This window comes from Pavona decussata, unplaced genomic scaffold (assembly GCF_977016875.1).
Source record: "Pavona decussata unplaced genomic scaffold, jaPavDecu1.1 SCAFFOLD_84, whole genome shotgun sequence".
In the NCBI taxonomy this organism is placed as follows: Eukaryota; Metazoa; Cnidaria; class Anthozoa; order Scleractinia; family Agariciidae; genus Pavona; species Pavona decussata.
This window is the reverse complement of record NW_028145502.1, coordinates 2,676,648-2,693,729: the sequence shown is the minus strand read 5'-3', so window position 1 is coordinate 2,693,729 and position 17,082 is coordinate 2,676,648. Positions and strand designations below refer to the sequence as shown.

Here is a 17,082-nt window from a genome sequence, read left to right as displayed (position 1 = left end):
CGAAGCAGCCTATACCCTGGGGGGTTACTGCTAGTGAAAAATATTATGCAATGTTAGGATTTTTTCTTTTTTCTCCCGCTTTCTCCACGACCTCACAAATGTCAATTTTCTCCAGTAACTGCACCTCTAAGTGTGCTTCATAAATAATTTTGTATAGACCATGTTATGTTTTGTTAAATTAAGACAACCGTTGGACATGAGAACTAACACTGCTAATCTGTAATCGTTGCCCTTCTACTAAGTACATTAGCTCATATACGACACAGAGCTCTCCTAAATAAATTTAGAAACAATCAATTGATGCTCCTTTTTAGCGCATGCGTGCGACATCATCGCCGCCATGTTGGTGTGCAATCAACAAACCGTTTCTTATTTTATACATGTAGCTTCTATTGTTATGCTAAACAAACATGGCTGCCACACCGTTGTCATTTGAATCTCAAGCGATTTGTTGCATACGCTCCATAAACGAACTTTCTCATAATATAAAGTATGGCTTCAAACAGAAAACTTGGAGCTTTGCACCTCTTTGGCTATAAAGTCAAGTATTCTTCGATTTTGAGGAAAATACCTGCCATTGTATTATTCTATTAACTCGAAGTGGCGTTATTTTCTTTTATCAAATCTTATGCCAAAAATTTCCAACCAGGTGCTCTGGGGCGAGACAGAAGCAATTAGGGTATTAAAGGCAGATATGACAGGGGCACCCAACGACAATTTTCTCTCAGATCCTTTGAAACGTTATTTTAGGCAATCTGGAGTGGCTTTAAATCTCAATAGGTTCATTTTAGGCAGCGCTATAATATTTTTATCTGTTCGGTCATTCTAGGGGAACTTGAGTCTTTTCTAAATTAGTAGGGCATTTTTGTCCATTTCCCGAAAACCTTAGGTCTTATTTCCTTTCCGAAATCTTAGCTGACCTTTTTTCGGTACCCGAAACAACATTTTAATCAATCCGAAAACACGAGGCCCTAAATTTCCCATATCACGAAAGTTCGTGGTGAAAATTCCTATTAGAAAATTGTAGGGGATTAAGGGCCTTCCGAACAGATAATTTACCAAAGCGATCCGTTGGGTGCCCGTGATATGACACCCCTACTTTGAGTCTTACACCAATTTGTTTGTCTACTTTCCCTCTGTGTCACCTTACGCACATTTCTTCTTCTCTAAGGATTCACTTGAAACAAATGCACCACATTTACGACAGCAATGGCGGCAATACCAGCCAATAACCCCATTGTGATCCGCGGAATACCAGCTCCTGCAAGGATAAGAGAGAAAAACAATCAACCCTTGAAGTACCAATATCAAATTAGCATATTCTCCTCACATTGAGTTTATCATCTCAGTTCTTAATGTAAACATCACAAATTCATTTGTTTAAAAAGACTTAATGTTACAGTGCTTCTGAACTGCGAACTTGGTGACTTACCTGTGTTTGGGATAAGGCCTGGAGTAGGGGTTTCTATGGCTTTGCCGCAACTACAAAGTGAAAGTGAATCCACTTATTAAAATTCTTGAAAATTCTAAGTCACAGCTTACCGGTATATAAATTTTAATTGCATAACAAAAGCATAATGAAGATATAGTGAGAAAGAATGACTGATAATGATAAGACAACTAATAAAAGGGGGTTAAAGGGTTTATTACCAAAGCCGCTGAGACACGTGTACTGATGAGCAGCTGCCAAAAAGTGGAAATCCACCGATTGCACTGCAGACACTACTGTGAGGGTGAGCCCTCAAGTTGGTCAGCAGTAACACAAAATAAACGCTTTTGCGACATTTTTGCTTGTGTAAAATTGTCAAAGTGTTACCTGGAAACTAACATTTCTCTAAAATTCCCCCAAATTTTACTCACTGTCTAAGATTTCCGAGATTTTCTAATATAAAATTTCTTTTCAGCGTCTGAAATTCTCAAAATAATTCTGGAATTTTGTATCTACATGTAAGCCTACACCACCACCAATCCTTTTTCATCACAGCAATACAGCCATAACATAATAACAGGACCTCAGGTGGAGTTGTTTTATTTACTAGTTATAAATTTCTTACCCAGCCTCATTTGAACCAAGAGTACCTAGAAATAGAAACAAATAGCTATATTTAACACAAATTATTAAGATTTTTGAGTATTGAAAGAGATTTGCAATTTCCTTGGGCTAACATTACTTAGACTTTGAAAATAATACAGTCGAACCTCAATTATCCGGACTCGTTGGGACTTGATAATCGAGAGTCCAGATAATTGAAAATATAAAGATTAATGAGACAATGGTAATGTAAACAAAGGAAATAAAGAAAACAAAATTTAACCCACGCAGAATGAACTAAATAAATCAAGCATGACATTCCCTTAGCAACATAACAATTGAGCCAATCAGAATTCAGCTGAATGCATCAGAATACATTGTTTATCTCGTGCCGCTCGCACTTTTTAAGGCAAAACAGATTAAAACCCAGAGTTTAAACACACAATTGGAAGGATTAATTAACTTTTCGGTGCTTCAATTTTTCAAGATCACACTTTATTAATATTCATGACTAAAAATGGGACCAGAGAAGCAAGTCCAGATAATCGAGGTCGAGATAATCAAGGTTTGAAGTATCACTATGACTATTTTAATCACAAGTGACATTTACAGGTGAGTTCCTGAAGACACTGTAAAACTGTGGTTGATGTTTGGTATTTTAAAAAAAAGTGTGGAAATGACTATAAATTTTGGGGCTAAGTTTCTTGAACAAACTGTCAAAGGCTATATAATTTATGCCAAATATTTTCTTGGGACTGGTCTTACAATCAATAAATGTTAAATTCAAAGTTTCAGTCCCCTGCCAATTCATTTGTATCTGTTAGTTGTATTCCATTGAGTTGTTTTTCGGCACATGCTTTTCTGCAAAATTATTTACGTACAGACAACTTTTACATAGGGAGTGGAAAACCTACCATGGGTTGCGTGGGTTGGATGAGGTCGCTAACGGACATATGCTGATGTCTGATCTCACCCTTGCACTGTAGTAATGTAAACCGCATTTACAGTGTATAAAAAATGCGGTATAAAAATACCATTACCATTACCATTCGACTAACCACCAACCTTGTGCAAAGTCCAAAAAGTGAATAAAAGCCCACCCTCAAATAAGTGCCTACCCCACCCCCTCTCAACAACAACAACAACAAAAATACATTTCTGTTACTGTAGCAGCCCAGCGTGAAGTAAGAAGTGCGTAGGTCAAAGAACTTTTCTATTGTTTATGGCTTGTTCACGTTAGCTTCAGCAAGTGTTTTGTCCTGTTGAAGCGAAATAAACTTACTGGGCCCATGATAAGTGTCTTTGGTGATACATGTAAATGTTTCTTAACAGAAGTCAATTTTTGTTAGCTTTGAATACTAATTAAAATTTTAAAATCTTATAATTCTATGAAAACATTGGCCAAGTACCACTCATGTCTGTAATCACTGTGTAATCAGTGAAAAAAAACATTTAAAAATATACTTATTGGGCCCAGTAAGTTACCGTGACTTTCGAGGATACAGTAATTGTGAGTTAGGACAACAAATAACACTTGGATTGTTTACTGTACCTTTCTTGAATGTTGCATATCCAGCAATAACCCCAGGGCCATCTCTGTTGTCTTGATTGGATCTAAAATAGACTTGCAGAGACTGCATTGCTTTGATGGTCAAGAAAGCAACATCTGGCATGTCACAAATCCTTTTCTTAATAGTCACTGCTGTCCCTGTTGTGTTTATGCCTTAAAGTGACAATAAATTGGAAATAAACTGGAGTGTTTAATAAAACATCTTACAATTTATTTGATGTTTTAGTCTTGAAGAGGAGTGTCATGGGGTTTTTACCTCTTTTGTTAAAAATGGTGAAATATTAGACCCTCACTGAACTACAAGATTATTGTAGAACAACTGGACAAAAGAAATCGACTCAAGCCTTGAAATGAACAACTTGTGAACAATCTGTTCTTACCAGCACATTTTGGAAAACAAGTGAGAACTTAGAAAAAAATCATGCACCGTGAGGACTGTTTGGATATCTGATGAAAAACTCCTCATTTTTGCATCCTTAATTTCCCCTTCAAAATCAGTTTGTTTGAGAAGTAATATATCAAACACTCATGAGTCACAGTGTTTCATCACAACATCAAAAATCTCGAAGTTTGTCAAAAATACTCCGCTATGCATTGTATTTTTCAACTCTCTTCTCGGTGTTTGATATGTGATGAAACACTGTGTCTCGTGTTTGATATATTACTTTTTTACTTGACAAATTGGTGCCAAGATGACACCCAAACATCGTTCTGTTTTTTCTCTTATTTTTGTAGTCAACTGTATTTCCAAATTTAATTTTATTAGAATTTTAAACTCATCCCCAATAGATGAGCTGGAGATGTGGTCACTTACGAGAGGTGGGCGTTTTTAGAAGAGTTGTTTGCTCAGGGAGGTTTGACTGTTGCATATTTTGAACAACCTTTTCTTAGAAGTCCATTTGTCTTCAGTTTAATACTGTAAGTGCAACAGTGCCCAGTTTTTTCCTCCCTCTCTCACCCCTGTGAAATTTCCAATTCCCACAGTGTTGGGGGAACGTTTTTTTTGGAGCCAAAGATTGTGTAATTAAGTTTTTTTTAAACTCACCATCAATACGGACGTTATCGTAAACAAAAAAGGCTCTGTCTGGATTGCATTCTGTAGTGAACTCCACTCGAAAACTTGTGAAAAAGAACTGAGCAATCGTTGAGGGGGGAAGGTCAATTGTCCAATTACAGACAGCACCTGTAGGGTACTGGAGTGGCCAGTTGGGACTGAAGATCGTGCCACTGTGAGAACCCAGAAGTTTTTTGCTATAATATGAACACATGAATGACATGTAAGCATACATGCCAACCCCCGGAGTACAAAAAGCAGGAGACGTCTACAAATCTTCAGGGGCAACAAGCAGAACTGTGTAAGCAACAGCGGAGAGCCTCCGAGGGGTGACCTATCACAGCTATATTTTGGGTTTCAGTGAGGGGGGGGGGGGGGGGGATTTAAAAAAATTGCGTTAAACGAAAAACAAAAACAAAAAAAAGGCATAAGGAGGAAATCAATATTCAATATTTATAGTGGACCATAAAAAGTGGGAGATTTCTGTTCCAAAGCGGGAGAGCGGAAGACGAGGCAAAAATGGGTAAGTTGGCATCACTCCCAAGTACTACTAGTACTCTCTGAGAATATGTAGTTCCAGAAAAAAAAATCCATACCCACCCCATGGAGGGTCATTGGAAATTCCTAGGAGGAGGGGGGTCTTAAAGGTCAAAATTTTAAAAGCAAAGTATGAAGCCAAACTGGAATTTCCTGGGGGAGGGGGTTGCAAAACAAAAAACCTTCCATGAAAGTAGTATGGATATTTCCTGGAAGTGCGCAATGAAACATTCAGTTCCTAAACGTTTACGTTGTAAACCACACAACTCTAACAATCATTCTAAAATTGGGAAATCAATATAAATTGCAAGTTTGATCACCTTAACAAAAAAGATATGTTTAACATCACCATCAATCAGAACTGAAGTGTAAGTAATTTGTCTGTAGAATTAAAATGAGTGGTGATGCTGTATCTGATTGTCCCTTTTAGTGTGATCAGCATCAAATTTCTCCTTTATAGTATCAATGCTTTTTCAACCCCTGAGGTCATTCATGACAATTGAGGACATGATTACCCAAGGTGAATTTTCTTGATATTGTTTTAACTTCTCCCCAGTACTTTTGTAAGAAATGTATGGGGCAAAGTAGGATAATTCATTCTTTGATACAGTGTATTAGGGGTTAAAGGGTTAACGCGTTAGAGAAATTTATATCAAACATAGACGTAAGGTCACACAACACACACCTGCAATTTGAAGAAGAATCAAGCTCTGTTGCATTATTATCAGCTGATTTGTAACGGGCTACAAAGCCTGCCCCTTTCTTTGACTCATCAGATTTGAAGACAAGAGCCATGCAGTGATCCTGGGAGTAAATCTTTGGCATGATCAAATTTGAACAGGAGCAGAACTTCCCAATTGATACATTTGTCTCGGCAGTACATCTAACAAGATAAATAGATAATGACAGAAATATATTATTAATACAGCACACAAGAGACTTTATGCTAAACGTAAACAAACTATGATCTGAAAGCTTCATGGAAATTTCTTGATGAGGGAATAAACAAATAAATTAGCCTAACCATCTTGCTTTAGGTCCTAATTACATGGAGGGGGTGGAGGTGGGGGGCGGAGATCCTAGCACAAGGAAGATTCCTGAAGGCAAAACAAATTTTTGTTTGGTTTAGACATAGTTAGTAGAGGAGACTGGTTATGAAAGCCGGCAGACTTCAAAGGCATCAAACAATAGCGGCTCTCTGATGTTGAGCCTGCACGTCACGTGACACTGACCCTGCACACACAAAAACAAGATGGCGGAAGATACGGACGCGCTTTTTATATTTGGTGATGATTTGGAAGCAATTTTGGATGCATTGGAGGAAGATGAAGGTGTACAAGAAGAATTTTCAGCTGCTGTGAGTAATGTAAGTGTAGAAAATTGAACTTTCGACTCGAAATGTCGATCGAACAAGCTAAAAAATCTGCATGATGTTGCTTCGTATCAACCAACACACTGGCCATAATTTTGTCCATGTGTGTGTATTGTGCATATTGTTTGTGTATATTGTCAGCAAAAACAGCACGAAATGTGTAGTTTGCCAGAAAAAGGTTTGCTACAATACATTAGGCTTATCAACTGTGTTAAACATGAATGTTTGAGTCCAAAATATATGTAGCAATTTGACATAACTGATCGCAAAACCTCGAGTGATCTTGCCTTCGGCCATCGCTTAAGACCTTTCAGCTTTCATTCATACATTTACTATTGTTTTTTTAAGCATTCATCATTGCTTTAACTTATTGCAGCTTTTCGCTTACCTTTCTTTTATAGGCACAGACACGAGAAATTATTTGTGATTGTGGTAAGAAGTACAAGACTAGGGGAGGCTATGAAAGGCACAGGGCTACGAAGCATAAAGAAAATGATGGGGAGATGGCCAAGTTCACAGCAAGCCTTCTGGCCGAAATAGTAAGCAGTGCTGTGCTGAAGGTTAAAGAGAGAAAGGAGTTCGATGCAAGTCTTAGGAATGAGATAACTTGCCTCATATTTGAACTAGAGGAAGGATCTCAAGAATTCTCTCTTCTCAAAACAATTTATGAATCACTTCAAAAGAAAGGAGATGCCGAAAAGTTTTATTCCAATTTTTACGGAAATGTTGCATTGAATGCCACCAAATACTTCAAGGGACTTACACAAAATGCAGCAACTTTGCTTGCAATGAAAGTGGCAGACAGTATGTTGGTACACTGCAAGCAACAGAAGCACTCTACTACAAGCAGTGAAACCCTGCCTCCACTGACAGACAAACAAAAGGCTGGTCTACAGTATATGGCTGGATATGTTCTCCAAAACCTCTATAAGAAACATTATATGGTAAATTCAGATGAAAGCCAACAAGCTATGGCCATCCTCAAGGCTGGAAAACTGGAAAGTAGTGACTCACAGAAGCAGAAGCTGGTATCAAGTTTGAACAGAGGGGGGCTTTGGTCAGTTACTTTACCAGTACAGAAGATTTTTTTGAAGACTGAACATTATTTCAGACAATCCACTTGGAAAACTGGTTTGCAAAAAATTGACTTTGAGGGTATAACTCACAAATCGACTAGCGACGGTGACATATTGGCCAACTACCATCTCATTGTGGCTGATGCTGGATGCAAACCTGACAGTGATGTTAAGAAGGGTATTTTGCATGACATTGTGAGCTTATATGTAAGAGTGCGCTCATTCTCCTATGCTAAAGACGTCGTCCAGCGATATAAAATTAAGGCTAAACAAATTAAGGGCAAGTCTCTGCGTAAAGAGATCAGCAGAAGTTGCCAAGAAAATGACCACCAAAGGCAGGAGTGAAACAGTAAACATATAAACATTGATATTTACTATCCCAGTACCATACATTGTAGTTATTATTTAACTAAAGACACCAGTCAAGTTTCAGTTCAGTAGAAAGCAATGCCAAAGTCAGCAATGGCCACAATATTGTGAGTTGTTCAGGTACAAAAATTTTAATCTAAATCGAACACATGCTATCACGCCAGGAATTATGTAATATACCTCTGAAAGTAATGCAGGTATAAATTGATAGTTGTTAAATAAAATATGTTTAATTATGATGCATCAGATGTTTTTCACTCGCATGACGGAACATAAAAAGAAATGCAATATTATCAGGGATCGAAATTAACTTTTTTTTATCAAGTTGCAAGCAGGTGACTAACTCAAAACTCTACCTAATTTATAGCAGGAAGTCACATTCTGGTTATCTAGCATGTCGAGTGAATGTGGCGAATGAGCATGTCCAGTTATCACCTCAAAAGCTGACTATGCATGTAACACTGAAAAAGGTTGTAATTCCACACGAACATTAAAAATATGTGTAAATTTGCTTAAAATATTGAAAGGTTCAGTAGATAGTAACCGCTCTTGTAATACATGGTTCAATTTTAACTGTTACCATTCCCCCTTCCTGGCCAATCCCGGAACAAATCCGGTCCTTCTGGCCCGAGAGTGGGGATTCTTTTAAGACTTTGCGGGTTATTGCTAATTGCGAATGCGGATAAGTTTATAACATAAACATAAAGGGCAATCAACATAAAAAAAAAAAGCTTTTTTCCCCGAGGGCAAATGTAGTAATAAACATCTCCAAAGCCCCTTTGTGTTAGAAAAAATGTTCCTGGTTGGCTTCACTAAATCATGTGACATGTAGCAAACTCCACTATCGATAAACAACACACCTCTTAGCCTGCAAACACAGACGTATTTCCAGCTGTGGAGAGAAGACGCGACAACTGGAAAAAAGTCTGCATTTGCAGGCTACACACCTCGTCGCCAGGCTGTTAAATATCATTGATCGATAAACTTGGATGTTGGTCAAGTACATGCAAGGGATGAATTTGGAACAGTAAACTTAAGAAATTAAAAAAAAATTTGCTCCTTTGAGGGTTTCGATAACTCAAACAAGTGAAATCCATCAATTGTTGACTTTGTTGCTAAGCGCCCACTTTTGTTTTGGAAAATAGGCCACGGATTCTATGGTTTTCAAGATCAAATCTTGCAAGTATTAAATATCATTGATCGATTAGAAGCAGAAATGAAACTATCATTATAAAAATCTACAATAATAAAGGGAGAGAAAGTGTTGGTCATGACTTTAATAAATGTGGTGGCTCCTAAAGGAGCCGTTGTGTTTTGGCTCTTAAAAGAACCGTTTGTTTTAGAGACATGATGCATGGCGTTCACGTTGGATGACAAAGGGGACGACTTTCTTCAGTTTTCTTCTTTTTTTTTCTTTCGGGATGGTAATGCATCATCTGTAACTTCTGTCCATGACTTGCGCTTGTCTTTTCTTCCTCGAGTATTTCCACTCTGACAAGATATTGCCCGTTGGATGCGAATTGCGTTGTCATTGTAGCCAAATGTGCGAATGTCAGGATTGTCATTTCATCTGCCCAATTTGCGCTGACATCCAAAGTACTCTTCGACTATATCCTGACAGAAACGTTCTGTCAAGACATACTCCATACCCTCTTGTAGCAGGAACTTGCAAACCTCGATCACAGAATGCACAGTTATCTGGAATCCTTCATATGTCTGCCACGATATGAACATTTTGCCCCTGGCGGTTCGGGTGAAATTCCCTGGTCTGCTGTCAGTATTCTCCTTCCACTTTCTTAGATATTCCAGAAACCCTGTCAACCACTGGAACCTACAATAATAATTAAGATAAATTTAATTATTATTCATTCAAATATATTTTCTTCATTTATGATTGGTTTTGCGAAAAATCTTCGCCAAAATGAGAACCCCTTTTTTAAAAATACATTTTGTGTTTTTTCAGAGCTCTGGAAATATTTTGAATTAATAATAATACAATTATTAAATTTGGCTATCGTATGATATGAAGAATTATCAGATCTCAGAGGGTCTGCATAATTCTTCATATCATACTCAGCCTCATCTAATAATTACTAATAATATTATCAAGTTGACTTAATATATAACATATTCTATTTAATCTTTAATAATAAATTATTTTGCATTTGGATTATTGAGTGCCAGTATACCCCTATTAATAATTTATTTTTAACAAAACATCTAGATTTTAGAAAGTGTTTTCTTGCCACCCTCCAACCCCCCCCCCTCCCTCCCCACCCCTCAATGCACACTCCACCAAAAACATCTGTCAGGAATTTCTGCTCATGAAATGTGATCCAGTTTTGAATTATTTTTAACAATATTCACATACCTTTCATCATCAGTAGATCTGTAGGGTGCAAGGAAGGGCTTTCGCTTCCTCTCATGTTCTCTCAAACTTCTGACATTGAGGCAATCGAAGAAACTGTCTACCATCGCACAGAACTTTGAAGTTGCTGCTGCTTCCTGGGGACCAAATGACTGAAGCACTGCTGCTACCGAGGCACTGAGAACTTGAGCTGCTAGATTCACTCGCATGACAGAATACGAGCTCAGATTGATATGGTCATATGTGAGCTTGGGTAGCAACTTTAAACCATTGTCAATATCTTGGTAAAATAGTTGAGCAATGTGTTCCCACAAAATGAATAGTCCATCGTTCCACATGTATCTAGTGCAGGTGCTAGAGCCAGAGTGATACAAACAGTTCCGAGTGGTCTTGATCAGGTGGGGGGCATCAGACATGAAGTAAATGAAACGATGAGGCGCAAACAGGTTGATTGTCCGATAACACACATCTGTGCCTGAATCTCCATCCAGAGGCTTGTGTAATTTGTAAAACCCTCTGTTCGGGGAAGCACCATCGGAGGTAGTGGCAATTACCCACAAATTGCAGCTGCGTTCAAGGATGCAGACTGCCTCCCAGAATATGGGCATCAACTGTGCAGCGGTTACACCATTTGTTGAAAAGTATGCCAAACAAAATTTCAGCTCAGTACACACACCACGTATAAAGAATGCCAAAGCGTGCGTTGCAAGATCATCTGACTTATCCAAAACTGCACAGTTTAAGTCCAGATCACCAAGATCAGTAAAGCCAATCAACTCTCCAGTAACCTTGTCGAAAACAAGGTTTGATTGTACTTTCATGTCATCAAACAACAAGACAACATAGCGTTGAACATCAAAATATGATTCAGTGAGAGACTTAAGCTCCTCTACAATTTCTTTGTTAAATCCCCTTTGAGGCCTGATGGCATTTCTGTAATCCTTGAGACGTCTTTGGCTTGGAAGTACCAACACCTTGCTATTACGCAGTTCCTCATAGCATGAGGGCGACTTTGCTGCAAGCGACAGGCAAAAACGAATGATCATTGGATGGTACCGTACACCAGTAGAACTACTTGAAAATAACTTTTTCTGTTGCTCCCAGAACAGCTTCATGAATGGGGTAATTTCAGCATCATCAGCTGAATTGAGAATCTTAGAAAAGTCATTGCTAAGTTCATGATCCACTTCAATGTTTGTTTTCACAAGTTCTGCACACATCTCATTCAGCTTTCTTTCCAGCTCTGCACATTGTAACCGCTGCCCCTGCAAAGTCAGCTTTATCCTTTCTGGGTCTGTCTTAGACACCGGTGCCTTAACATGGGCAGGTTTCAACTGTCGTCTCTCCTTTGCATTACTGGAACTTCTTACAGACACCAAGTATTCAGTACAAGTTACACACACAGAGTCCTGTTCACAAAGGAGCAAGCAGCCCTTTGCTCTCCAATATCCCTCGTGTGGGAACTGTTGACTGTCCTCATCTACCACCAAGTCTTGATTCAAAGGAATGACATGATGGTAAAGTTTACTTGTCATTTCGGAAGCATTCACTCCACTACATAGTTTATATGCCTCCAATTCTTTCACGAGTACAGAGACAGTTGCATTGCGCATCGTGCGTCGGTATCTCATGTACATGTCGTGATCCTCCACAAGAAATGATCCAAATACTTTCACGGTAAAACACAGACTTTCATCGATGATTATCTCCAGCTCTGGCAGCAGAAAACGTTCGACGTGTTTCCTGAGAACAAGTCTGTCAGCAAATAACTTGTGGTTCCAGTCATTGATAGTTTTTAGACCTTTCACTCTTTGACACAATTCATCGAATGTCTTGTAGTAAACTCTACTCGACGAAGGTTCCCCGCAGTCTTTCACCACCGATCTGCCGGGTCTTGGCGTTGGCTTGGTCGTTTCGTGACTCTTTACCGGCATATTCAGCGTCGGTAGCGCACCAAATCGTGGTTTCTTCTTGGTCATTTTGTCAGATTGAACTGTAAACAAAAAGAAAGAGGCAAAATTAAGACTCAAAAACCATTAAAATCAAGAGAACAGCAGGCTTATAGAAAGGCCAAACTGTAAACAGTGCGAAGTCGAAGTGTAAATAAAAGCGCAAATCGCACGAGTAATAAAAACAATACTCACAAATTTCAATATCTTCAGCTGCAAAATGCTTTTCACATGTGAACACACGGTCTTTTTCTATCAACTCCCTGAAACTTTGATCCAAATCCCTCGTCTTTTTTATCTCCCCAAGCCATTCTTTCCTCCATGTTGAATGGGCTTCGTCCTTCGCCAATGGCAACTTCCATATGCCAATTCCCTTCGTTCTATGACAAGATCCGCAGCCAAATACTGCGCAGTTCTCTCCTGGCATCACTTTATCTTTAAACGCTTCTCGTTAGTTTTCGAAAAATACACAGAAAGTGCAGAAAACTTCTCAAATACAGCGCGACTCGTGGCAAAGTTACTCACGAGTCGCCATCTTGTTGATTTGTGTGTGCAGGGTCAGTAGCACGTGACCAAGCGAAAACCATAACAAAGAGATGTTCCTTTGAAGTCCGCCGGCTTTCATAACCAGTCTCCTCTACTAACTATGGTTTAGATGCAGAAATTTTGGTCTGGGTGGAATACCAAATGGAGAAGGAAACCAATACAAAATTGTCGTCCTTCAGCAGCTAAATGCCCTGCCACTGCCAACTTGTTCATTAGATCAAAACACCAAACTTCTACAATATAAGATTGGAGGTAAAGTTTACGACTTAATTAAGGTTTTAAGGTTTTTTACGGTTTTAAGGTTAAGGCGAACTATTAAAACTTGTTCATTAGATCAAAACAGCAAAATCTGGATATTAAATCTGTTATTGCTACTGATCATGAACTGAAAGAAAAAATTGTAAAAACTTTGCAACCAACAAAGCTTCAGGATATGACAAAATGCCAATCAAGATTATTAATCTGATTATCGATATGATCAAGGCATTGACTGAAATTGTTAAACTGCCTTTAGTCAGCGGATCATTTCCAGATATCATGAAAATAGGCAGTTATCCCAATTTTTAGGTCTGATGACCCTAATATGATTGAGAATGATATTACACATTCATTACCATTCCTCCACCTTCCTCCAAACTTTATAATAACAATAATAATCGATAAACATGTAACACATTCTACTAAAGGAAAACTATTAAGTTAAACTTGTTTTATTGATTTCAAAAAAGCATTTGACTCAATTTGGCATGATGGCCTGTTTTATAAACTTCTACAATATAAGATTGGAGGTATGTAAATTTTACGACTTAATTAAAAATCTTTACTCAAAATCTAAATGTTCTATTAAAATTGGACTCCAAAGAACAGAATACTTTGAATACACAAATGGTGTTAGACAAGGATGTATTCTTTCACCAATGCTTTTTAAACTCTATTTGAATAAAATTCCTACCCTTCTCGATAAAATGGATACAGATCCAATCATATTACCAGACGGTTCAAAACTTAATTGTCTCCTATATGCTGACTATTTAATTCTGATTTCTAACACATCTCAAGGATTACAAAGATCACTAGATACATTATCCAAGTTCCGTGATGACTGGTTACTAAATATAAATCTAAAAAAAACGAAAGTCATGATTTTTCAAAAGAAACTCAGAAAATCCACTTTCAATAATCACCATTTTAAGAAAAACAAAGAAAAAATAGAAATTGTCAGCAACTACACTTATCTTGGTGTCAATTTCTCATCCAATGGAAATTTTCGAGATAATAAATTAATTTTAAAAGAAAAAACAAGAAGATCTATATTTGCAACACGCCGTTACCTAAACTTCTCAAACTTACCAACTGACATTGTCAACAAGTTATTTGACTCTTTATTCCTACGAATCCTCATGTCGGTTCAGAGGTTTGGGGAGTTTATGACAAAAATGATTATCACTCATGGGAAAAAGACATAATCGAACGAACACATATCCATTTTTGTAAACTCTATTTAGGAGTCAATAAGCAATGCCGAAATATAGCATGTACAAATGAACTTGGCAGATTACCAATAAAAGGAATAATTGACATAAATGTTATTAAATTTTGGTTACACTTGGAAAGCTTACCAGAAGATAACATTGCCAAACAATGTCTTTACCTCTCAAAAGAAATGGCCGACAAAAACCAACTGAGCCTAATGCAAAGAGTTAATTCATTATGCAATTCTTCAAATTAAAACATTTCAAATTTAAACGTTAACCTCAATCACCCATCAACTTAATTTATTGAAATTAAATAAAAAACTGAAATTCTACTCTACCTTCAAAAAAGATTGTCGCAAAACTGACTTTTCAGATCCAATAAAAAATACACTCCACAAGAGGCAAGTCAATAAATTTCACCTTGGAAATCACAATTTACGAATAGAAACTGGAAGGCACAACAAGACACCTGAAAATCTAAGAAATATCTGCTCTCTTTGCCATTTAAATGAGATTGACGACGAGCTACATTTTTTTATTTTCTTGTCATCATTATAATGACATACGCAAAAACATTTTCAATGAAATAAATGTTAGATATCAAAATTTTAATGATCTAGACAATAATTCAAAAATTTTGTTTCTTTTTAACAACGTTGATCCTTTTGTCTGTAGGACAATCGCTGCTTATATTTATGACTGAATGTTAATACGACAATCAATGTTAATTTAATTATTCAAATACAAACTATAATTTTATATTATATAGCTCTATTAAGTCGGTAATGCCATGTATACATATGGAAATACTGAATAAACTGTTGTTGTTGAATAATAAGAGTTGTAGCACAACTTGGCTTTGATCACCTTGCAATATAGAATAGGCCATTTCCGAGTTGACGTGAACTTCGCTATGAAAGCGAGGCTAAGTGCAAAACTTTTCATATGAAAATAAGTTTTGTTTGCATATGAATGAAAACTAATTTTCATAACAAAAACTTTGCACTTAGCCTCGCTTTCATAATGAGGTTCAAAGCAACTCGGAAATGGACTATTCCTACTTCATTCTTTTGAAGAAATTAGCATAATCATTAAACTTTTAAAGCATGCGGTGTTTAAACTGTCTAGTTAAGCTATATATAGGCATGAGCTCACAAGCTATTTAAATAGTACCTCACGATCAATCGTCTTAATAAAGAAAAAGAGTTTTAAATCAACGTGGTTTGTTCTAAGCAATAAAGCTAATTATAAGACTGGAAGGTTGAGGGAAAGTTATACCTTCGACGAGTAATAATTTATTCAGCTTACTTTGCACAAAAAAAATATGGTGCTACTTTCAACACGGATCATTACGAAGGTGATAAGAACTATTGACGTATAAATTGTAAAACAAAGTGCAAAAAATAAAGTACAGGAAAACTCTCCAAGATGAAAGTCTGAGAATTCAAGAGACACAGAGACACATGGTATAAGATAAACATATCTGATAACTCGATATGCGATCAAAACATGTTTTAACGCGTCATGTATTAAGTTACGTCTGGTTTCGACGTAAGCTTAACAATTACAAAGTTTTAATACATTTTATTACCTACCCAACAAATATTTCCAAGGAATCTTCCGAACAGCTAGGCATAGCACCCAAGATAGAAAGCCTTTCAAACTCAAGGATTATCCTCCGGCCGGGAGAAAGAGTGATATTGTACCAACAAGAACTTCCATCGCCATATGATTCCGACGTGTTGAAGCCAGGCGAAAGAATTGTTCCTTCTGGTTCGTTGTACAGCGACTTTGGGCAATCAACATTGGGCAATGAACAATGATTCACGCCACACAAAGAGAAAAGAATCGAGATGACTAGGACGCCTTTTGGCAAGAACATTTCCTTTCAGAAAAGTACGTAAATCTAAAATCTTCCTTTTCCGATGATGCACTGAGGCGAGGCACTCCTTCGCTTGGGACAACAAGTCACAGTTCTTCTCGTTGTTATATGACCGGGTGTCTTTTTTCCTGGAAGTGTCCTGGGCACCATAGATCTCATTACGCGCGAGACCAGTGCGAGATCTGCGCGAGCGAGCGAGCATACCTTGGCTGAAGTTGCTTATAATTTATTTATGCCTTTAATATGTGCCACACGAAGTGGATAGGAAACAGGTATTTACTTATTTATTTATCTAATCAGGGATGGAGCAATTCCTGTTTCCTTGCATGCAATGTCGTTTGTTAGTAGCTTGAAATGTTTCAAACTACTAACATTTATACAGTTTTCAATGGTCTATACTCTTGATCTTATCGTAACAATGATGTTCAAGACTCAAGTGGAACCACGAGCTGCAGGCGAATGTATGGTTTCACTGTCAAGTTTTGATTTTTTTTTTTTTTTGTTGACAATAACATGAAAAAGTACGAGCGGAAATGGCTTTATTTTCCGCGAGGAAACGCGAGGCCTTACATCTGACGTCATTTTAATTGTACTGATATAGACATTAGCAACGAGCCTGTCAGTTCGGGGGAATATTGACAATAAAATTATTTTTTCGCGGTTTTAAAACGACATTTTGAGACATGCTATAACAAAACGATTATCTCATAGAGTTATCCGCTTTTCAGGACCAATGATCGCGTTGACCGTAATAAGTGTCGCGATTATCTAGGCATCATGACTTTGGCAAGTACCCTTAATAGTTTCTGATTAAAACTGAAATATTCATTTGCCTGTACTACAAACCCCACT

At 37.5% G+C, this 17,082-nt stretch overlaps 3 protein-coding genes and 1 long non-coding RNA gene across 4 annotated transcripts in view; 1 reads left to right on the top strand and 3 right to left on the bottom strand.

Annotated features, from left to right (window-relative positions):
• Positions 1 to 17,082, bottom strand: part of LOC146475421 (uncharacterized) — a 120,981-nt gene that overhangs the window by 1,808 nt on the left and 102,091 nt on the right. The window lies entirely within an intron of this gene.
• Positions 106 to 16,681, bottom strand: LOC146475430 (CUB domain-containing protein 2-like). Its single transcript, XM_085115853.1, has 8 exons — positions 15,944 to 16,681; positions 5,879 to 6,076; positions 4,648 to 4,853; positions 3,585 to 3,755; positions 2,055 to 2,079; positions 1,433 to 1,482; positions 1,093 to 1,261; positions 106 to 700 (listed from the first exon to the last, which is right to left on the bottom strand). Exons 1-7 carry the CDS (start codon positions 16,228 to 16,230, stop codon positions 1,167 to 1,169), a joined length of 1,032 nt encoding a protein of 343 aa, XP_084971979.1. The 5' UTR covers positions 16,231 to 16,681; the 3' UTR covers positions 106 to 700; positions 1,093 to 1,166.
• LOC146475432 (uncharacterized) lies at positions 6,207 to 8,006 on the top strand. The gene is made up of 2 exons (XM_085115851.1): positions 6,207 to 6,559; positions 6,967 to 8,006. The coding sequence occupies exons 1-2, from the start codon at positions 6,446 to 6,448 to the stop codon at positions 7,984 to 7,986; spliced, it is 1,134 nt and encodes a 377-aa protein (XP_084971977.1). The 5' UTR covers positions 6,207 to 6,445; the 3' UTR covers positions 7,987 to 8,006.
• Positions 9,469 to 13,083, bottom strand: LOC146475431 (uncharacterized). The gene is made up of 3 exons (XM_085115842.1): positions 12,523 to 13,083; positions 10,382 to 12,371; positions 9,469 to 9,841 (listed from the first exon to the last, which is right to left on the bottom strand). Exons 1-3 carry the CDS (start codon positions 12,752 to 12,754, stop codon positions 9,577 to 9,579), a joined length of 2,487 nt encoding a protein of 828 aa, XP_084971968.1. The 5' UTR covers positions 12,755 to 13,083; the 3' UTR covers positions 9,469 to 9,576.